This window comes from Phalacrocorax carbo, chromosome 1, assembly GCF_963921805.1.
Source record: "Phalacrocorax carbo chromosome 1, bPhaCar2.1, whole genome shotgun sequence".
Taxonomy (NCBI): Eukaryota; Metazoa; Chordata; class Aves; order Suliformes; family Phalacrocoracidae; genus Phalacrocorax; species Phalacrocorax carbo.
The window spans coordinates 71,700,247-71,723,423 of record NC_087513.1 but is presented as its reverse complement, the minus strand read 5'-3'; the positions used below and the strand labels follow the sequence as shown (position 1 = coordinate 71,723,423).

The 23,177-nt window shown below is 39.2% G+C and overlaps 1 protein-coding gene across 2 annotated transcripts in view; it reads right to left on the bottom strand.

Annotated features, from left to right (window-relative positions):
* PIK3C2G (phosphatidylinositol-4-phosphate 3-kinase catalytic subunit type 2 gamma) overlaps positions 1-23,177 on the bottom strand; it is a 210,664-nt gene that overhangs the window by 74,903 nt on the left and 112,584 nt on the right. For both annotated transcript variants that reach the window (XM_064459408.1, XM_064459416.1), the window contains 4 exons: positions 7,676-7,856; positions 6,210-6,317; positions 3,818-3,910; positions 1,713-1,842 (listed from right to left, as the gene is read on the bottom strand). In XM_064459408.1, coding sequence (XP_064315478.1) covers positions 1,713-1,842; positions 3,818-3,910; positions 6,210-6,317; positions 7,676-7,856 — 512 coding nt within the window. The remainder of the gene's footprint in view (positions 1-1,712; positions 1,843-3,817; positions 3,911-6,209; positions 6,318-7,675; positions 7,857-23,177) is intronic.

Here is a 23,177-nt window from a genome sequence, read left to right as displayed (position 1 = left end):
ATTTACTATGAAACATAAAGTTATATAAAGACAAGAATGTTACACAATTTTTTCTGCAGTGTGTGGTGCTGACCACAGTTTGGAGGAAGAATGCTAGATAGTATAGAAATTAGTCTGATCCAAGATGACATAAACTGGGACTTTGAAACACAGAGAGAAGCCAAGCATTTTGCAATGCTTCACTTGAATCCTCTGCCTCTACTGCATGCACTTAATTCCTTTTTTGGAGCTGAGACCTGGCTTGCCAGCCTTCTGTCCCTGTGCCTGTGTGTGGTCCCCTGGCACGTCATCCAACAACTCTGCATTACAGGAAGAGCTTCCTCTAAGTTTCAGCTAGTGATAGGCTCCTCTACTATACCATGCTTGGAAAGTGGGATCCTACCAGTGCTTTATCTGCTTTTCACTTTTGTATGAAAAATGATTTTTGTGTTCCCATGACTATGAAATTATCATCTCCTATCTCCCTTGTGTAGAAAAGGTGACCCATGGAGCAAGTTGCTAGCCTTAGACTTGCAAAACATGGGTGCACAAAGCTACTTTAGGACATGCCCTGTATGGGCCACTGGCATGTCCCTTAGTCCTTTTATCCTTGGTCATTAACTGTAAATCAATTATCTTAACACTTCTGTAGCTCATAAGGAAAGACATTGTGAAGAAAATCTGTCAGACACTGAAAGATTTTCTGCTGCTATGGTGCTGAGAGAAAAAGACCGTCAGGCAGATAATATTATTTGTAGATGATCCCTGTATCTTTCTTGTCAAAAATCAAATTAAGTGTTAGTATATGAGAGAGACTATAATATTATGTTAATAAATGGTATTCTCGTATTATCTGCCTTTGAAGCAGAAGCCTTCAAGTTTTGACTACCACACCTACAAAAAAGGGAGGAATCTTTTTCAGGTCGCCTGGACCACCAGCCATGTCTGTCTCCTAGCTCCTTCAGATCACTTCTCAGATTCACTTCAGATCACTCCTTCAGATTCACTGCTCAGAAAGCAGTGAATTCTTTTTTTTTTTTTTTTGGTAGTTTCTGTACAGCAGGTAATCTGGATACATCAGTCTTCTATTTGTGCAAGGATTATTTTCAGTAAAAGATTTGGAGAGTCAGTAAAAAATAGTAAGCTTATTGCTGTCAGTAAATTTCTTTAGCAAGCAAATGGTATCCCCACTACAGCTCTGTTATAACAACTGTAAAACAGAAATAAAGCTTTCAGATGAGTCAGGCCTGCCCTAAGCAGGACAAATCGCAAGAGTAATATTTCAAAATCAACACTGTGAAGCTGTAACGACTACAGGTACTTTCCGTAGCCACATGCATCTAGTATCACACTGGATTAAAACTTTAGTAGCTATGGCCAGCTTTGTCCAAAGCTCTCTTTTTGATGTGTGAAGATACTTTAAAAAATCTGGTGCAAGCTGATGGTGTTGAGGCTTTTGGAAAATTCTAGCCTAAGTAGCTACAAAATTCAATGAGTTTGGTTGTACTTCTTCTGGAGAGACAGAATTAATAAATAAAATGAACATTCAGGAGCAGGCAAGAACACAATTTAGGGCCTGAGTAACAGAAATTCTAAACAATTTTTTTTCTTTAAGGGGGAAGGTAAATACAACACCCATGAAAATAACAGTTAAAGGGAAGATTTTTTTATACTACTGTTTACATGAAATATGAGTAATGTAATAGAGGTAACATTCAAAATGTAAAACTGACCTTGGCCTTTTCCTGTAGATAAACACCTATAAATGATCATTTGCATATCCAGTCCCTCTTGGAGCCAAATGCTGTCCATCACTCGAATAATTTGCAGAACCAGCATATCTTGACGTAGATCATCGCCTACCTGTGAAAATTGCACAAGAAATCCAGGTTTCTCCTTCAATACCAGAGAGAAATATCTTCCTATTTCATTTGGATTTTTTCCCTCACCAAAATAGCTATGTTCATTTTAGAGTAAATCTCTCTTGTTCTTCTTCAAAGTTGCTACTTATCTTTCTGTGTCAGAACAGGACAGAGTAAATGGCACACATAGGCAGAAACAGTTTTGGCAGCCACTGAGATGGTAACAAACGCTCCCTGATTAGCTGCAGTCTTTCTACTTATTATTCCAATGTAATTATTAGAGTTTGAAAATTTAATCCGGAGGTAGGATCCTAATTTAGTGACATTTTAACGTCTACCTAATGCTAGATCCCTTTTCACAAATGACAGCATTTGTCTAATGTTAAGCTTCACAACTTGGTATTTGCAGCAGGCTGAAGGGGAATTTTATGATGAATTTATACTTTATCCATGACATGATTCAAATTCAATTTCAAATAGCAATGCAGTGTTGACTGCTCTCCCCGTGGAGATGGTCAAACAACAATTGTAGTGAAATGGGTCTTTAATTGTAGCCAGGAGAAGTAATGAAGAGATTATCTTCAACCATGGCTGAGTAAATGGCCTGTGAAAACAAAAGCCTCACTTTTTCCTCCTCCCCCCCTCATCTAAAATACATGTGACTTTTAATGGTATTTTTAAGTGCTTTATTCTTTTATTACATTCTTTTTATATAAGCATTCCAATTTACAGACATTTAATGCTATGAAATATGTACTTGAGGAAACAAACTATTCTTTAAAAAGTCCAATTATATTTTTCTTTCATTTAGAGACAATCTTAACTCCAATTAATTATTCTTAATACCTAAACCTGAAAAAAATATTATTCTCTTTACTTATGTTCCCTCCTTCCCTCACATATAGAGTCAGTAGACAATTATGATATCAGTGCTTATCATTTTATGTATGCATTATCCATCATGAACGTTTGCTGAAGTTGCTCAAGTAAGTAGGAGCCTGTCTATTTAACATTGATTCTCAGATGAAATAGCATAAGAACCAGCTTTCTAAATGTTCAGAAAAGCTTAACATTGCTAGCCTCACCCTAAAATACCTGGAAAGCATACTTCTGTTCCTGAGAATCACAGCTGCTCTAAAGGTGAATGTAATTCAAGATGGGTTAGAAATTTTTTTTTTCTTTTTTTTTAATTTACTTTTTTCAATTTTTAGGCTTCTGGTTTGGAACATGATACTGCAAAAGATTATGTTTTTGGCAACACTAGCAATTTTGTATCCATCAGCTATTTTATGAACTTCTCTGAAAACAGCATCCACTGTTATGGAAGACTTCTGCTCCTTTGAAAGTAACTTTAGATTGCATGTTCTGTCTTTTGTGGATGGACACAGCATTATGCTGAACTTTGAAGTTTTGAAGGTGACAACCGGCAAATACACCGGAGTTTAATTTCAGAGTCAGTTCCTCCACACAACTCCAATGAGACACGGCTCCTCTGCTGCTCCCTCTGCCTCCCTCTTCCTCAGCCCATTCCGCCATGCTGGCTGATAGGGGCAGAATTAGTTCTGTGTAGCAAACACAGTCTCTAACCCTCCCGTATTTTGATTTATTAGAGACATATAGAAAAGGCTACTGGATTCAGTCATTCTGAACTATCACTTCTCTAAGACTTGCCCTCTGATTCCAGCGTGGTAAATAAACTAGTTTCAAAATATAAACTTCATGTTTTAGCCTGGTTATCTCCACTAGAAAAAAAATTGCAAGAAGTCATTTGATTCTCTACCAATCAAAAAGCTGATACTTCGGTGCATTGCCTCAGCATATTCCATTGAAAGTGTTAGTGTCAAAAATAATTGGGAAAAGTGAACAGCAGAGTCAAATCACAAATTCTCAGGCTCAAGGTTTAAAACATAAATTAAGTGAATTTCAGATGAACATTTTCTATACAAAAAGAACTGAAGATTAGAGGAGGAACATACCTTAAAAATAACATTGATGTTTCCACTTGGAGCATTTGCATTGATGAAGGAGATTTTTAATGGAAAAGCATTGGATGTGAAATATGAACATGACTTCAGGGAAAAAAAGGTGAGAGAGAAGAACAGTGTCACATACAGAAAACATCAGGCTAATGCAACACCTCAAAAAAAGGTACCATCTTTAAATATTGCTCAGCATCATTGATAACAAAAATAATTCTTTATATTATTGACTGTTTAATTGGGTCAGGAAAATGAGAAATTCTATTTTCCAGACAATTAGTTTCACTCAATAATCAGATTATATGAATGGATAATTTTTTCCGTACTGTTTTTCATTTTCACCCAGGTCTATTAACGATAAATTTTGGATGGGACTGAGTGGATGAAGTAATGATCTAATGAGAATCTGTAAAGCATTGAAAAGCTTTCAATCCTATTATTTTCTGAAAAAAACCCTACCGAATTACACAATCTTTATGGAAACAAAGAACCGTCTAATTTCTTTGGTGACCTCACTCTGGCTGAGAATACAGGATATTCTGAAAATCACTATCTATTTCATGTGGAATTTATCTTATTTAAACATAAACTCTGACTTCTCATGCCCTACAGCTGCTTCCACCTGAAGACCTCAAAGGGCTTCAAAAAGCATTAATGAGCCAAGTACTGCAAATCCTGTGTGAGTTAGGGTGGTATTATTATCATCATTTAAAAAAAAAAGGGGGCGGGGGGGATGGGACACCCACTGAAAAAACAACCAAAGCAGTAAATTAATGGCCTGATTTCTAGAAATAATGAGCACCCCACAGGATCTACTGCTGTCCTTATCCACTCCACCCAGTGGTGGAGTGCAATGAAGGCTAATTTGAACAAAATTGGTTCTAGACACAGCTGTGTCTTGCTTTTCATCCAAACATCTCAAAGCATGGTGCAAGCATTCAAATATTGTCTTAGCCACATTACACTTCTGCAATGTGCAATAGCTATTTTTGATGATGAAATCCTGACCCCATATGGAATTTTGCCAATTGAAATGTCTCAGTAAGTGCTTGAAAGGTTACTGTGAGATAATGCATTACTGATAGAGCTGAGAGCAGTGCTTGCTACTAGTAAAATCAATAGATGATACTAAAATGAATTAAATTTAGGTAATTATAAGCACTTAAAAAATCTAATTTGCATGATTATACTGATATAGATTTCAATCAAGAAGCTGCGTATATTTATAGCAAGATAATGGCCTATAATGATATAAGAAAAATGAAAAAAAGCCACCCCTCTCTTCAGATACTTATATTTAAACATTTTGTATCTGTCCAGCCAAGCTGGTGCAGTATAAATAGCATGACTGTACGGTGAGATACCTTCCCATTAGTCATTATTTCCAAAAGCCTGAAAGCAGTGAGAAGCAGCAGGCTTCAAATTCTTCTGACTTATATCATACACAATTGGCCCAAGCCTGTGGGGTGCTGGAAGACCTCTGTTCTCAGTGAGATCAAGGCTGGATAGCAATTACTTGGAGAATCACAGGTCAAAGGCAATTGAAGGGTTCAGCACACCTCTTAGAATCAGGTCCACTGTGGATAATGAGCCAGAGAACAGAAATAGATCACAGACTGCTGTAATTAGGCACATATAACTGGTAATATATATGGCTGTTCAGGTTTGTTTTTTTCTTGCGGCTGGATACTTTTTCCTTCTCCAGAGATGGAACAGCTTATTCCTGGCATCATATTACTTATGAAAACATTTCTAAACAATTAATAACTGAGCCTTATTACTGTAGTCAAAGTACAGTCAAGTAACACTAGAGAGCATCTTTGTTTCCTTTATTCTTAAGTCATTTTTAATAAGGCTTATGGACACAGGTAAGTTACTGTGAATGTTTAATATTTTACGAGTTCTCAGTCATGTGCCTAGTCTCACCTCAGCAAAAAGATAGCTGGCTCTAGACCTTCAGCTGCTCCTGTACGTGACAGGGGAGTCTTAACTTGAGAAAAAAAAAACGCTACCAAGAGCTACCTGAGCAGGATGGTAACCAGGTCTCAGCCTCAGTGAAGTCGGGTGCCTTTACCAATCCCAACACCACAGCAGGGCAGCTGACCTGGGAGCAGGCTGCTGAGAGTTTGAAAGCTCTGCTGCTGCCGCTGTGCAAAGTGAGACGTGTGAAACACCCACCCCACTAGACCTCTTCACCTCTGCCTCCAACAAAGGCCGGCTTGTTCAAAGGGGATTAGGCTAGATGTCAGTTTACCAGATGACTCATGCTTAATACAAGTAAGATTATTTCCCACTCAGTGCATCCACTCACTCCCTCTCCCCCTTTATACTAAAAAAAAAAAGCCCAATAAAAATCCAAACCAAAATCCATCGCATGAGCTAGACTTACGTCTGCCTCTATGCCTTGGACAACAAGCGCGGGATTCAGGGGAAGCCGACAAACCTTTACCTCCTGGAAGAACTGCTGAAGTCTGTTGAGTTCCACCTTTAACACCTCCTGCAACATGTGAATCATTATGGCAACAAGAAAAACATAACAGCAGCTTTTCAGCTGTTGCCTGTCTTTCTATATTTTAAACAAGCAGTACAGTTTCTGGAGCTAGTGGCATCCATGTAACCTTATAACAGCTAATGAGGTCACACTGAGGTGTAGTTATTAAAAATAAGAACTGTGATTTTACTCCACATTCATGCTTTTTCTGCACTACCAGTTCATGCTGTCGTATAGGTTCAGATTCAATACCCTTCATTAGGGGTTGATTAGCCCTTGCGCCTGCTCTGCTGCATCTCAAGTCTTTTTTGCCATGCTGGACAACTTCACGATTTGTTGCTTGCTGTCTCAACATTGCGATCTCTCTCGCCTAAGTGTAGGTGTCTTAACTGCAAGGTTTGGGAGTTTCTCAGTATCACAGTAACTGCAGCCTTGAGATTAATCTCTAAAATCTGAATTATGCATCAGCAATGTGTACCACTACTATTTCTGTTTCTTTACATGGCTTTTTCTCTTTGCAAATATTTTTGTCTTTTGACTTCCATGTTTACTTTGCTTCTCTCAGTAGCAACACTGAGAGTTTGCTGGAAAATCCTTTGAAAAACTTTGAATCCTTAACAAGGGAAAAAGAATCATGATAACTTTCATGATAACCAGCAGTGGCAGGTATATTTTTATTTGGCATTCTGGTCTGTCTTGCTGAGATCTCAGCAAGTAGTTTCACACATTAGGTAAGTAACAACAACACTCTTGGAAAATTAGCAGCTTTGAATTGGAAATATACCTGTGTGACATAAAAGCTGTACCTGCTGGAGAAGACTGCAAGCCTTCTACTGTGAGGAAAGCACTTCTGTTTATATGCATACAGTATTAATTGTTGAATGCTATATTTGAGATATTAAGTACAGTCCACTCTGGTTGGCTTTGCTAAGAAATGAGGCTGTTCAGCCTGTCAAGAACAACTCAGCAAAGTTTTCAAGAAACACTGCAGCTTTACAGGAGACAAATATTTTGGGATGAGGTGCTGAATGTGAGCATTCTTTTCAGTAAAATGTTAATCAGCTTTTCTGCCATTATTTCTGACCACCTTCAAGTCTGGTTGAGAAACCATTGATGAAGGAATCTAGATGGCTTAAAATATCTGCTGACCTCAGGAGTAATGGTGATGAGAGTTGCCCCATTAAATACATGTGTTTGACTTCTTTACAGAGCAGCACAAGATTCTGCAAACTTTAGTCAAACAAACAAAGGTTTGTGTATGTTTATGTTTATGTGAAGGGCATTAGAAGAAAGAGATGCCACTTTAGAAAAAATAAAATTGCCTGAAGAAACTTAAATGGAAGGGGGGGTATTTTTTAACAAACCTTTCTTTTTGGGTCACTGGCAGCTTTTACTTTTTTGGCAACATCTTCCAGAATTCTGATAAGTTTCTCCTCCTTAGAAAACTCATTGTTCAGGGTTTTTCCAGCACAGAACTGGAGAGCAGCCAGTAATTTCTGATACCAGATTTTGAAATGAACTTCATTCTGTGCATTCTTCAACAGCCTGAAGAAAGGAAGGGAAAAAAAATCTGTGTATCTAAAACTGACTTTTATTTTGTATCACTTCTACAAGGAACAATAAATGCAGTCCAGGCTAATCTGTATTTGGTGACTTTGGGCAGCAGAGAATGGAAAAAACATTGTTTATTTCTTGGCAGTACTCAAGTCCCATTTGATAACTAATGTGATTCTGAGTGTGCTGAATCAATAGGAACCTGCCATTTCTTATTGTCATACATAGTGCAGTGCCTGTATTGCTTCTTACTTCTGCAAGAAAAGAATACAAACAGAAAATAAGTTGGATGTTTTGAAGTCCAGTCTGAAATACATATGCCTAAATCTATTCTTTTTTTTTTTTCTCCTGCTAGTACACTTACACAATCAAGCACACCTTTCAGTGAGGTGCATTTAAAGACCAGTTTAGTCTCAGACGTATCATCAGTTCTAGAAACTGTCACTCTTTTAAGTTGAGGAGACGTTTCTGAAATTGGCTATATTGCTAAAAAGAGTGAAATGAACCCACTTTACTCCTTTTTTTACTGGTAAGCGTTGGTCTAGAGCAAAACCTCAGCTCTCAGTTCTACTGATGTTTGTAAAAGCTTTGGAACTGGAGTTATTACCAACATAAAAGTCAGAAAAGTCAGAAATAAAATGAAAAACATACACTTTTTTTCCCCATGTTTACCATGCAGTCTTCTCTAATTGCACATTCATTTGGGCCAGGAATGCTATCGAGTTTAGGGGGTTTTTTAGTCAATTGAAATAATCACTGGGAATTTTTTTTCTTATGTTGGCCGGCAGTTTTGTACACATTTGATTTATTTTTACAAGTGTAGATGGAATCACCAGGTCTATATTGCTACTATCGTCCTGCTCATTGCCTGGAATTTCACTTTGCCTGAAGGACTGATGAACGACTCTTTGCTTTTGTCTGAACTTCCCTCCTCACAACTTCATCCTTAGGAACATCTCACACCTTAAATTCCTTATAAATGTCTGAATCTTAATGCAGTTTCCCTTGCCTGATGAGGTTACTCACACCTAACAAATAATGCTAGTCTTCACAGGACAGAAATCAGAGAAGCTGTTGACTTTCAAGGTACATCACATGTATGTCACATAACAAAAAGCAAGAACAAGATATATATCAAGGACTGATATTTAAAGGTAAAAAACCATAACTCCTATAGGCACTTCAACTCCTTCAAATCATACGTAAGGCATTACAATATTGCTACCACAACCCATGCATCTTTTGGTGATGAGGGATTCTTGCCATCTTTCATAAGGCAATGATCCTTCTAGGTCCTCTTTTCCTATATAATTCAATGCAGAATAATATCACCTACTGTTTTCTGAAAAGCTTTTCCAGTTGCACAAAATCTCTGAACATCTAAGGGTTTATAAGTACTGAAAATCTTAAAAGAACATGTGGTGTTTCTATCAGAAATGCCTAGACATGAAAGGGAAGAGATATGAGAAGTTTATAATCAGCACTCTCTGGAGGAGATTGAAATGACATTTCTTTCTGCAGACTAGTAAAAACAAATAATTACTTTTTGGATCAGAAAGAAGTACAAATTGTCATTGCAGTGCCTGGTGGAATGCAAACCCCAGCACCCAGAGACTTCTGTGTTCTTATCCTGAACCCTCTACAAACTGAAGAAGGCTGAGAGCACATGCACGTATGGTGATGGATAAAGTAATTCTTCCAGATTTCAAGCAGAGTAAGTCCAAGATTCCACAGGATGGGATTAATTTGCTTAAATGTAGATACCTCGTGCCATTTCAGATATCCTAGGAAATGCTGTTTGGCCTTGGAAGGGCATGGGTCCATTACACACAATGTCTCATGTATGCCACTCCGATGGAGATGTCTCAGATGCCCCATGCTCTGTAAAACAGCCTATGTTTAGGGTACTGAACCACACTGTGCAGTGGCCTTTTAGCTCAGTTGTAGGTAAACGAGGTGATTTAAAACAAAAACATACTCTGTCCACTTTAATAGCAAGTCAGGAACAGGCTCAGTGATTATTTTTTAAACAAAAGCATTACTAGCACAGTCCAAACAGCCATATGGGCAGAAATTTTAGTCTACCAAAGCAGAGCCCAGCTCAGTCACAATCCAGCTAAATAGCTTGCATTTCTCTTGGAGCACAGGCAGAATGAAATTGTTCACTTCTGCCCTGCAAAGACAAGTGCAAATGCACCTAAGAAAAGATGACATCACTGTGATGCCTATTTTGAACTGGCCAGGTTATGGTGGTGCAGAATCTTCCCTCCGCACTTAGCCTTGCATTAGAATCAACTCCTGAGCTTCTAAATCATTTTAATTCTCCTACTTCATTTTTAATGGTACATATTTAGGGAATCCAGAAAGGCTACCTGTTCATGTTTGAGAAGTCCCTTTAATCCTTTCAGATATACAGAACAACAAAACAACTTTTATTTCCCTGAAATGAAAGGCTTAGGATTCCACATACTGGAAGCAAAATAGCAAAACCAAAATGTTTTCCTATTTTAAAAACAGCTACTCCCTGCATAAGGCAGTTCAACTTAGAAGATGGATTTTTTTATTATTATGGCTGAGTGTTCACAGAAAATAAGCTTATATACAGATATGATATAAAGATTTCTTTTTGATCTGAGAAAGGATTATGGGCCAGATTCAGACAGCTTATGCTATCTGGTGTGCATGAGGACAGAGGATGTATAGGGTCTGAACCCTCTCATGTGTGCTTCTTAATCCCAGTCCATGGGGAAAGTTGAGGCAATCATCATGATCTCACTGGTAAAATCCATTTCCATGCCAGCTGCAGCCCAGCACATGCTCCACAGTCAGAACCCACATGGCATCTTTTGACAGTGCATGTGCTTCCTTAGCAACCCCATGAGGGAATCAGGGATGTGCACTCAAAATGTGTCTGGCGACCACATTACAAGCAGCACAACTCCCTTCTGCCTGCCCACTGGGGTAGGTATGCTGTTAAAAGCCTGTAGACCTTAATTTGCAAAATGATTTAGAATAACTGGGTCTGACTTTTATATTCATTTTATAAAAGCAGTTCCAAGAGGATACAAAGGACAGCTTTTAATGTGATGACTCATTGTAGGCTTTTCTGAAATGTTTATTCAACAACTGAACAAATATACAGTTGTAATTCTGTCTTCCCAGTTTCCTGGCCCACACATCTTCACCCTGCCGTTGCGAAAACTCAGCAGAGATAGGAAAGTCTGCAACTTCTGAGGTTGCAGGATGAAGAAATGCTCAAGACACTAATGAAATTTTCAAGTTAGGACAAGACGCCTAGCTGTGACAGAGGAAGACAAAATTGGAATGATTTAAAACTCAAGTCTGCCAGTAAGGAAATATGTGAAGGTTTTTTCTTTCTGACAATTTTCACAGGGTTCTGCAAGACAGAACTCAATATAGAAGCCTGGCTTTATGCCAGGCCTTTACAGAAGATCTTGCTCCTCACAACAGGGAGATTTCCTCACTCTTCAGGGTTCTCTGATTTGGGAGAAATTCCCTTGTTCTCAGCAAGGCCAGGGTAATTCAGATACACTGTCCCAAGGTCACTTTCTGGGAAACAGCACAACAGGGCTGGAAAAAGTAGGGTGCTGACCTGAAATTTAGTGAAGAAGCAAACTAGACTGCCCCTGGTTAGCAGCAATCAGAGGGTCCAAGTCATTCTGGGACACCCTGAAAGATGCCCCAACTTCCATCTGCAAGCAGCTGCTTCTCTTCCTTTCTGCATGCACCCACTCCCTGCCTGCAAGGTGGCTGCCAACCCCATTTTCAGGCACTCACAGCTGCAGAAGCATGTGCATGTTTTTTCTGGGTACAGAAACACAAGTATGCCGGAGAGATTTTTGCCAAAGGGCAGAAGGGAAGGTGGGGTTATTATCAGGCTGAGTTGGCTGATGTGTCAGAGAAGGAGAAACAGTGCTAAAACCAGCAGCCATGGAGAAAAGGGAAATTAAAAAAAAAATAATAAAGGAGGAAAACAATAAGGAAGGAAAGCAACGAGATTGGATGGATCTTGGTACCAAAACAGGTGAGATGGCCTCTTTCTCCTTCTGTGGTGTGGGGAAAGAGGGAAGCTGGTGCTCTATCGACCTTGCAGCAGACAGTCTGCTGTCTGAGTTAGACTTGGCAGACAAGTGAAAGAGTGAGGCTGCTCAGACAACTCTGCTGCTTGAACATCTGTTCCTTCTTTCCTTCAGAAAAGGAAGCAGGGTAAACCAGAAGGTAATGCTTGACAGCACAGATTAGCTTGCAGGTAGTCTGTTAAACCACACTGTAGCAAAAGAAACCCGAGAAAGGGCCAGGATCTCCAGTATCTTATTGCAGGTTTCAGCCCCTACCTGCTATGAAGGAGCTAGCTACAGTTTGACTGGGTTATTTACATGTGGTGTCTAAGTCAGAGTAGTGACCCTAGTTAACTCATTTCCAAGTGACGTCTGGTATTTATTACACAAAAGCTGTGCCTACCAGCACACACACTGTGTACTCTTTGCTTGAGGTGGTTTGAATTCAGAGACCGCCATGAAAAATGAGGTGCCTTAGGGTTTTAAGGTGAGTGCTGAGGTACTTATTGTCATTGGTCAATCTTTGGTAAACTTGACCAAGAAAGTCAATATGCTTTGTTGTGAAGGTGTATTTTATGCTTGTTTGCTGTTTCACTGAGGCAGGACAAGCCACAGAAAAGGAGAACATTAGTACAAGACTCCGGCTCATTATAGTAGTAATTGTTTTAAAATAATTCTCCACGGCCCTTTGTATCAAAGATTAACGCAAACACTTCTCTACCACTGCACAGCTTCCATGTCTGAGGTTGCCATCCAATTTGATTTTGACATCCTGCAACACTCCTAAGCTGTTCTTTGTGCTCTATTGTGCCATGGAGCTATGGCACACACCTGAAGCATATAACAGATTTCATGTTTGAATCCTTGAAGAAAATGTTTTACTGTTTGCATTCTTAAACAGGAGAATAAGTAACGGGTGGTTTGCCAGTGGGCTTTCATTTGGGCTTTGCAGCTTCTTAAATCCCACTGGAAGTTACTCGCAGACACAAGGATGAGAGAGATGACAAAAATGTGCAGCTGAAGATTAACACCTCCATTGAGCCTGTGATGGGCTGTGAGGATGAGTGGGCAACTGTTGCTATTAATTACTCGGTTGCAGATAAAACCTTTTTTATTTTTTAATTTTTTTTAATTTTGTCTCCCCAAGAGTACATTGGACAACGTTTTTACTTCCCTGCCAGAGATAATGGGAATAATTCCTTTGATAAAGCTATCAACACAGCAAGCACTGCACAAACACTTTGAACTCCAGCAAATTCCTAATTCTAACAAGTACCCATCATCCTCCATCCCCTATGCCTGTAACTCCCCATACTCCTCTGCAGAGTACAGCCAAGTCTGCAGAACTCATCTTTTTCACTTGATAGCTGTTCTGCTCAGGCATGACCTCTTTAGACACAGCCAACTCTAGGGCAACAGAGTGCCAAGCTCGTAAATATGACTGTGCCTTTTCTGATCTCTTTGCCAGTGCCTAGAATGGATGACTGAACTTGCTGAAGCTCCCAGGAATGTTTCTATAGCACGGTAGCTATTGCTTCAGAGAACAGAATGGTACACTTGCACTTGTTGCAATGTAATCTCTGTTCCCAACCTCCTTCACAGCCTTGGTGAGATAAGCCTTCACTGGACAGCAAAATTTAATTTCATTAACCTTGCTGGGAAGGCTTGAAGTGGTTTTGTTCTCATGGTCCTTTGTTATTCAAGAGAAACATAGAGGCTATCTCTGTCAACTACCTTTAAAAAATAGATAAAGGATAATACCTCCTTTTTTGAACAAAACTCAACTTCTAGGAAGGTGTGACTTATGTACCACAATTCAGAGGGAAAACATAGAAAACAACAACACTGTTCTGTGTAGAGGGTTGGGGCATGACAATCAACAAAGCAACAGACGTAAAAATGAACAACTGAGAAGTACAAAATGCCTAACATTAGGCAGAAGAGTTAATGTACAACAAAGACGGAAGGGACATAGCAGTTCTCCCAAATGACTGTAGTACTGGGCATTTTCCATAGCTTTACAGAAACACAGTGCAAGGTCATCCACTTGAGTGGAAGGACCAAGACCAAACTCCCTTTCACTCTCCCTTCCTTTGACTGAGTACAAAGCCAGCAGAAAGGGAGAGGCACAAGAGGGCTGGCAGAACTCTGATGATCTTCCTTCTATTCTTTCTTTCTATTCTAGAACGAGAAGAGAATGAAAGTTTACATTTCTTGAGTAGACTGAGTGAAGCATGGTACAATGTTTTCTCTGAATCTTTCTAATCAAGCAAGACTCCAGCATGGAAGAGCAGCAGCTGTTCAGTAGCTTGCAGCACCTGTCCACTTTTGGCTCTTCACACCTCTCACATAAGAAACCTGCAGTCAGTTTCACCCGCTGCTTCTCATTTAACAGAGCTAGTTTTATAGACTCGTTTTTCAAAGCATTACCCTTGAACATAAAATACCTCTGCTTAAAGTTAAATTTTGTTTTAAAAGTCCATGTGATACATTTGCTTTTGTTTTTCTGATTTTTTAAATAACATAACTTAGAACAGATGTCTAACATGTTGGTCTCCCTTAGACAACAAAAAACTGTTGCAGACCTGTCATAAAGTACACTGGTTAGGCTTGAAACACAACAGTTCTATGGGAGCCAAGAGACTAGTTGCCATTATTTGCTAACCTTCTCTCAAAGATCTTTATGAGCAAGGCAAAACAACTTGCATCCAGACAAATCACTTGATCCAGGACATTCAATCAACCCGGTTCCTCCCGGTCCCACTGAATGCCCTAACTGTGGAATGCATGTCCTGCTGACTCACAAAAATTAACATATCTGTGAAAACAAAGGCTATGCTACGGTATGCAAGTAAGTTGCCAGACTCTGCTAAGTTTGCCTAACAGAACAATGCTTTATTTGATACATAATATAATTAGTTGCACACACTTCTGTATTAAGAAAATAAACCCCAGATAAAACTGGTTTTGTCTGGAGAAGAAAGAGCATGTACCTTGAAAATGAATTGTATCAAGAATTAATAGGACAGTATAATGGTGCACAGGTACCACTATCACCACCAGAGAGTAGATGCTACCTGGTCTAAGGTCTAAACAAGAAATGATCACCCTCAGAACATGTCTTCTCTAATTTGTTGAATGGACTTGTTAACATCAATGTAAGTGCTACAAGAATTGTCCAGTAAAAAGAAGTGCTAACAGTGTCTGTCTCTTTTTCTGCTCCAGTTTGTAAAAAAAAAATAAAACAAATTAGTAGCAAAGTCGGTCTCTTTCTAGTCTGCTTCTTTTCATTGGGTGGGGTCTGCAAGCAGCAGAGGACCAAATTTATTAACACACTACCATGAACAAAAAAAATAACTGCAGCAGAACACCAACATAACAGAATTAGTGGTTGTTTCCAACAACATCTTTATACAACGGTGCTGACCTTGGATAACTTCAGATACCATGAGTGAGGGTTCACAGTCCACCAAAGATCCCACCCTAATAAAGCATCCGTCCAAAGCTAGAGAAATTAAATGCCTTCACCCTGAAGTGTCATTAAGTCCGAGAGCAACTTAAGCTCAGGCTTGCAACTGTAGGTCTAATTGGTCTCAACTATTAATGGAAAAGGTACCACTGTCTCAGTAAAGAGAATCAAAGAGAATTATTAACTTTGCCCTCCAAAAACTGTATTCTGAATAAAAATAAAAAGCTGCTTAACAAATGTATTGCATTTAATATCTGCGTGAAGATTACCAATGGGGCAGTATTATCTTGCATTTGGTAAGAAACATGGCATTCAAGTCTGGCATTAATTTTGAAAAGTCTGGTTCTTTCTCTACAAGTGCTTTCTTCATGTGACTAGGTATGTCCCTGTCTGCACTTGTTTCAAAATTGCAGATTTTCTCCTCAGAACAAACACCATATTGTTGTCAGAATTTCATGCATATTACTTAGCACCAGAATCAGCTAGCCTGAAAGCTACAAACTATCTATCTTTGTAATAGCTTAGAGTAAATCTGTGGCACAGGAACGGAAGTGCGCCATTCATTCCGGGCATAACAGAAATAGTTGTATTCTTCCCAGTGGGTAACTGCATTGGAAGCTTGCAATGAATGGGATTAGATGGGATAATCAGCACTAAAATAAGCAGACCCAATGGCTCTAATGGGATGATGTCCAAATATGCCAGAAATTAATTAGATACAGAAGGTGACTAAGCTACTCTACATTCAAAATTAATCAAGATTCAAGCAGTCCACTAGAACCAATGGAGTTGCTAAGCTTTATACTGTATCTGAATTTAGGCCACAGTTATCACAGCAATACACTGAGGAGAATCTGAAAATGTTTTTCTTCATCTGCTTATTGTTTGGGTAGTTCATATCTACCAAAATGGCTTTTGATAGCTTCCATAGCTTCCAATTAGGTTCACAGCTGGAACAAAAATAATCCCTCATGACAGAACAAAAAGTATGACACAGAACTAATTCTGTATTGTTCTGCACGCACTGGGCAATCCAGATTTACACAAAACTGAAGAATTAAACCTGAGTTACACTGCAGTGCTTTGGTTAACTTCACTGTAAAATGCTGTATGCATTTTTTTTGCTTTTGGGTATTTTTGTTGTTGTTGTTTTCCTTTTTTATTTTTTTTTTACATACTAACAGAGAAGTAGCTTCAGGGAGAAAACTAAAATTGTCTTTCTAGAAGGTCATTATGGCCTTTGGCTGCTCATATTAAGAGCAGTTCCAGATTTTATTCATACATTCTGAGCCAGTCCTAGAGTTTTCAGACTACTATCCTTATGACTCACCCTGGGCATGGGGAGGGAGGGGTTTGGTTTTTGGGCCAGGAGGTGGGGGAATAGGGAGACAGAGTGACATTGTTTTGCAAATACTACGTCATTCAAAAGAATTTATTCTGCAGAGCAGTAGATCTTGAGATGGGCTGTTAATTTTCCTGTTTGCTCTGCAGTCAGTTACAAGAATTTGCTTTGTTTAACAACGTCTACAGTCAAAGCTGTTATCTTTCAAGTAGAGTCTCAGATTTTTACAAACAAGGTGCTTAGATGCCAACAGCAGAGGAAGGATAAAATGCGATTTGATACATTCCGACTTTATGAAGAATTAACGTTTCTTTTAAGGCAGAATCACTTCTACCTCCCTGGAAGAACCTGTCTGCAGATCCATTGTGTTTTAAGCGCAGGTAATACAGGTGCAAGAAGAACTAGGATCTGGATCCCATATTACTTCCTGACAGACATGACAAGTCTGTCTCTCTGGATCTTTACTGCTTTTGCTAGTGGCCCTGCTTGTCTTCTTTTCCCAATATCTAAGAAAGGGAACTTTTTTCAGATCACTGCTTACACAGGAATAGGGCGGTATAATGAGCCTTCAGCAGGTACTGCTGTAGGTGTTTCAGCAATAATGGTACCTCAGTGTAATTACAAGGTTGCAAAACTTTCTGTTTTAAGTATTCCTCTCTATATCCATAGTATGCTTCCTGTAAGATATCAAGTCTTCTTTTTCTGGCAATTTGCCATGTGGCATCTCATTAGAGAAGCCTACTGAAGAGTACAGCTTCAGTAACAGGACCAGTGCTGCACAACAACAAAGAATGCATGGATCAGCTCACCAGATCATAGCAAGTTGTTACTCCTGTGCATGTGTGTGTGTGGCTTTGTCAAAAGAATAACTTTGAGAGAACCTCCATAGCTCAAATAAAATGGTGTAACAAAGACATATGGTCTTTTACACTTCAGAAATAACTAACAAAACTCATTTGTTTTCAGGGAACAGAAGACAGAGAATCAGACTTTTCAATGGTGGAGTCTCTAGAGTCCCAATAACACTTTTTCATCTTTTCACGATCCTGACTTTTCTAAGGGAGAAATCTCTTCAGACTACAGCTCTCTTTATGCATAACACTACTCTGCAGCCTTCCTCAAACAAGATGATACCTACCATATTTTCATTTAATTAAAGCAGAGCAGACCGTTAGAGACAGCTCTTGTCAGCTCATTCCTGTCAGTGGCAGGACAGAAGAACAAGCATTTACATTGTAAAGACGAGTGTTTCTGTTATCTTCATACCTTTTCCTTCTAGGCCCGTTTTCTTTCTTCCTCTGGTTTTATTTTTCTTCCTCTTCTTGGTCTTTATTCATATTTTGCTCCCCCTTATATATAGCAATAGTATCTTTTGCAAGGGTAGGAGAGAAGAGCAGAGCAGAGAAGGAAATATCTTTAGATTTCTTTTTTTAAAATGCTGGTCTGTTTCTGATCTTCCTTCTGTTTCACTGCTTTATTGCCACCAAATATTGGCATTGTAAAAAGAGAAGTGGGAATTTGAAGTTAAGTTCATGTACCAGGGAAAGCTTGCTGTAAGATATTAGTAAGAGAAAACTTTTCTCTTTTAGTTGGCCCAAGGGTATTTTCCTAGTCGACAGCAGGCCTAGTTACCATGGAAAACAGAAGAGCTGGAGGGCAGGCACAGTAGGAAAGTTAGGCATAGACCTGTGTGCAATTAGGTTAGCTTAGTTTGCAGAGGCTTGCTGAAATTAATCTCTCATTTCAGACAGTTTGTTGCTCTTCCATTGCTGGGTAGTAGACATTAAGTTTAATCTCGGTTTACAAGCCCATTTTAGCCCTGCTGAGACATATTCAGCTGTGGGGCCAGATCTGAATAAACTTTTGAATAAGCTAAATTCCCTTTTAATGAACCCCTAACCAAGAAGGCATTACTTTTTAAGCTTTTATCAAGGAAATTTTGCATGACACTCTTCAGATCAAACCATATAGTTTTGGGGTTAATACTAATAGATTTTAATGTCAGAAGAATTTCAGGCAGATATAGGAATGAAAGTCCATCTTGAATTCCTAATTTTACTTGCTGGGTGACCTTGGCAAAATTCTTTAATTTTTCTATGCTTTTGTTTTACTTTTCAAAAGAGGAAATTATTATTTACCTTTTCATAGGATGCCGTGTTTTGTTTGTAAGCTGCTTTTATGCCACAGAGGTAAATGCCATGGCAAATAGGTCTGTTTAATAACATTGCCACTTCCTTTCCATGTGGTACTCATATAGCCAGCATTTGTCAATCACATGGGAGAAAAAAGCAGCCCTGGGCATTTTTTCACTCATGAGAAAAGCAGAATTAAGATCTAGTTGTTGTGAGGAAAGTTCAGCTCTATCTCCAAGATTCACAATCACATTTGTGGAATTTTTATTGCAGTAAGCAGATGTCATATTTCCATATGACCTGAGTCAGGTAAAGAGTGGAGCGTACTCTCCAGGGGCAGTTACTGCACCGGCAGAATAAATATAGATCAGCCATCTGACACAAAATGCTGCTGGGACTTTGAAACTCACTGGCTCTTCTGTAGGTATCTTACCTGTACTCAGAGTGCTGTCCTTACATTCATTCCATGTGAGGGTGCAGCTGGATAGTGGACTGAGAGGCAGAAATCATAACTTTCCTTCTTTCTCCCACCATACACATGCTTGCTTACTATTTATTGTGTGAATACCCCTGAATCAACCACATTTCTCCTTAGATGTGTATTCTGCTGAGTGAGCAAAAATCTGTGTTTGCCAAAAAATAACATGGATAAGTGCCATATTATTTCTATCAGCAGAGCAGTGGCAGTACCTACAGGCTGGCAGCTATGGGCGAACCTTGCAAAGCCAGGCAAATTACTGCTTAAACCTCCTTCAAATTCTTGTTTAAAAAATTCCTGATGATAAAGCAGGGCAACAGCTGAAGACTGCATGTGTCAGCTTTAAACTGATGCAAAACATGATATTAAAATGAGCCATTATTTAAGTTACTTTCCATTCCCACTGACAATTGCAAGAAAATTTGCCGCGATGGCTGCTTAAATTAATTTCAGCAAACTGCCCTATCAACAAAAACACATACATGAGATTTGTGGGTTATGTAAGTGATTGAGAAGCTGGCTAAGCAGTGCCTATTAGCGAAGTACAATTAATAAAAATGCTTCTCCTGATAGAAATCAACACACACAATGGAATGACATTGTGGAGAAGGTTAAGTAGAAGAATAAATACTGACCTCTAATACCAGACTTCACAGAGGAAATGCTACAGGTCAAAGTAGAAATTAGATGAGCTTGGTAAGTAGAGTTTTATCAGCCATTGTTATGCCAAGCCCTAAGTGTTGAAACCGTGTTTACTGTCTGACCTCCTCTGTGCCCAGTGCACAGGATAATTATTACAGATGGCAATGCCCTATTTCCCAGACAGGACCCCACTTCCCTTGCTCATCTAGAAACAAGGTCTTCCCTCAGTTAAAAATGTATAATATGTTACAGCACTCATGATAAGGGGCTGTGTTTTGAATTAATCCACACCCATGGATTTGGCTCTGGAAATCCCAGTTCAATCCCTTCTGCATTAGCCAAGATGGCAGCTGCCACACTGAAGCTAATGAGACTGATAAATATCAATTCAGTAAATTAAATTTTTTTCCCCGACATCAGATAATTTTGTACTAATCCAGACATTTATACCCATTTAATATCAGCTGACATAACATCATCTATTATTTAACACTAATTGAAAACTACTGGTTTATTATTCCAAAGAGCATTTGCTGTCACTTATAACTTATGCTTTTTTATAACAGCTATTTTTCAAATAATATCATCATAAAATTTTATGTTTTCTGCCTAGTTGCAGACCTTTCATACCCAAGCACATGACTGGTGATGTGGATAGAATGAAAGAATCAGGTAATTTCTCTTAAAGGTTTTCATTTTAGCAATTTTTCTTCATATTTTCTGTTATATATTTCAGAGAATCACAGAATCCCAGGTTGGAAGGGACCTCAGGGATCATCTAATCCAACATTCTAGGTAAGAGCACAGTCAAGACAAGATGGCCCAGCACCCTGTCCAGTAAAACTTCTTTCTGACCGAAGCAAATGAATCAAAGTATAAGAAACAACTCTTCATAAAACCAGTGTTGAACTTAGACCCTTTAGGTTTTGGTTTTTTGGTGTTTTGTTTTGTTTTTTTTTTAAACTAAATAATCTGGGGTTTGTTCAGCTTGCCTTCAGGCTTGGTTTTTTTCAGATGGTACAGAAGAAAGTGCATATCCCTACTGCTATGCCATTTGCTCTTATTCTAACATAAAAGATAAAATCCCTCACTGGCTACAATGGAATGTCAATATATATATGAAGGAACTGACAAGACGTAGGAGGACACATGCTCCATCACACTGGGTGAAAGATAGCATTAACATTTGTGCAATGGAGTGTTTGCAGCAGCCTAACACTGTCATCACTGATGGCAAGTGGAACTCCTTGGGGCTGAACATATCATTTGACCAGTTTTATCTGTCTGAGATCCCATCATGTGGTTTTCACCATGATACTGTCTTTCAGCTGTAACATGACCTGGGTGGAACAGTACAGAAAGTTACTGATGAAAGTCTCTATCCAAGAGATGATACCTATTACCAAGTTGCTTATTTAGGAAACACAGAATTCTCAATCCTTCCTAAGATGAAAGCACCCTTTCTGCAAGATGTCATCTAAGGATGACCCTGCTGGTTCAAGAATTGAAGGACTCTGGAAACTGAATCAGTAAACAAGCCAACACAGTTACAGAATTCATCTGTGACTTACAGAAACACATGAGAGCTGACATCAGGAGGGACCTCAGGAAGTCCTCTGGTCTGTTTCCTGCTGAAAGCAGAGCTAGCTCTCATATTGGATCAGGTTGTTCAGAGGGTTTGGCCTCAGCAGCAGGCTGGGAGAGCTCCTGAGACGGGGGAGTAACAGAGGTGCAATGTGATGATACGATGATGAGTTCCCAGAACTCATTCAAAACATATGACCTAATGTTAGGCAGGTCTTCAAGGATAGGGTGGTCCACTCAGGAAGACTTAAAATTTTGTTGGTGGTTCAGCTTAGGAAGACTTAAAATTCTGTTGACAATCACAACTTTTTGGAAATAGTAACATTCACTTTATGATTCATTTGCCACTTATTCAGTGGGCAAAGAACTGCATTTCTAAGTTGTGAACATCACTCTGGTCAGCATTCAGTCCCATCAACTGCACTGCAACTGAAAAGCTATTTATGGCAAGCACTTCTAGCTTGGGCCCAACTGTCACAGTAACAACAAATACTTCAAAACTTCTGCGATGTAGATTGATTTTAGGGTATGAACAAAGACTCCACATTATTCTATACACCACATCAGCCAGAACTACCCTTGGGTACAGAATAGCAGAGATTGGGGTTTTGCCTATGACACTGCCTGGACAACATTCTCCTGCGTATTTGCAGGGCAAAAATTGTAAGACCTTCTTTCTCTGAATGAACAGCTGACTACTTAGTTACTACTATTTGGCCTACAGTCTTCCAGGTCTTAGAGAAGCTATGCCAGGCAAAGGAGGACAGTTCAGTCAGAGTAGTTTTGTGTGAAATGATCAAGTATGAGTCTCCAGTGGCTCCTCTTGAAAGGAAAGTTGATGGCTGTTTATTTTCTAGAATCAATAACTTAGACTGAGGCAGAAGCACAGTGGTTACATGTCTAGGCACAAGGGTCTCCAGAGGAACATGTAGCAATATAGGCAATCAAATCAAAATTACACTATATAGAAAGGGGAGAGTAACCGCACAGGTTATACTTAGGAATAACGCTTTTTTTGTGGAAATGGTTCTAAATCTCCCAGTTCTCTCAGGAGGTCTTCACCTGAATCTAAACTTCACAGATGGGAGAAATTAACTCTTATTTCTCAGAGAACATAGCAGAACTATATTACTTACTCTACAACTTATCTCTGCTCTCCTCTTTTGCTTTTCTGCATCCTTCCTCCTATAAAGATATTTTGCTTTGCTATCCTACTCAGTTCCCTCAGTAACTACTCTGTCCCTTAGCCTGCCTAAAGCCTGTTCTGCACCACTTCAAACATAGTTCCACTCTTCTGTGCAGACACTGGAAATACTGTGGCAATTCCCTCCCTTTCCAAACCAGTGGAGACTGCCTTGACTTCTGAGCCTGGGAGAAGAACTGGGGTCTTGAAGCAGGAGAGACAGAAATGTTTGCAGAGCCAGGTGGAGGGAACTCCCAGTTTCAACACTTTCAACCACCAGAGGCATGGTGCTTTGCACATTACATCCTCTACCCATTTCCAAGTGAATCTTGAGGAAAGCTTTCCATTTCCAGATATGAAACACCATAGATTAGATTTTAAAGACAGAATGCAGGAAAGCATA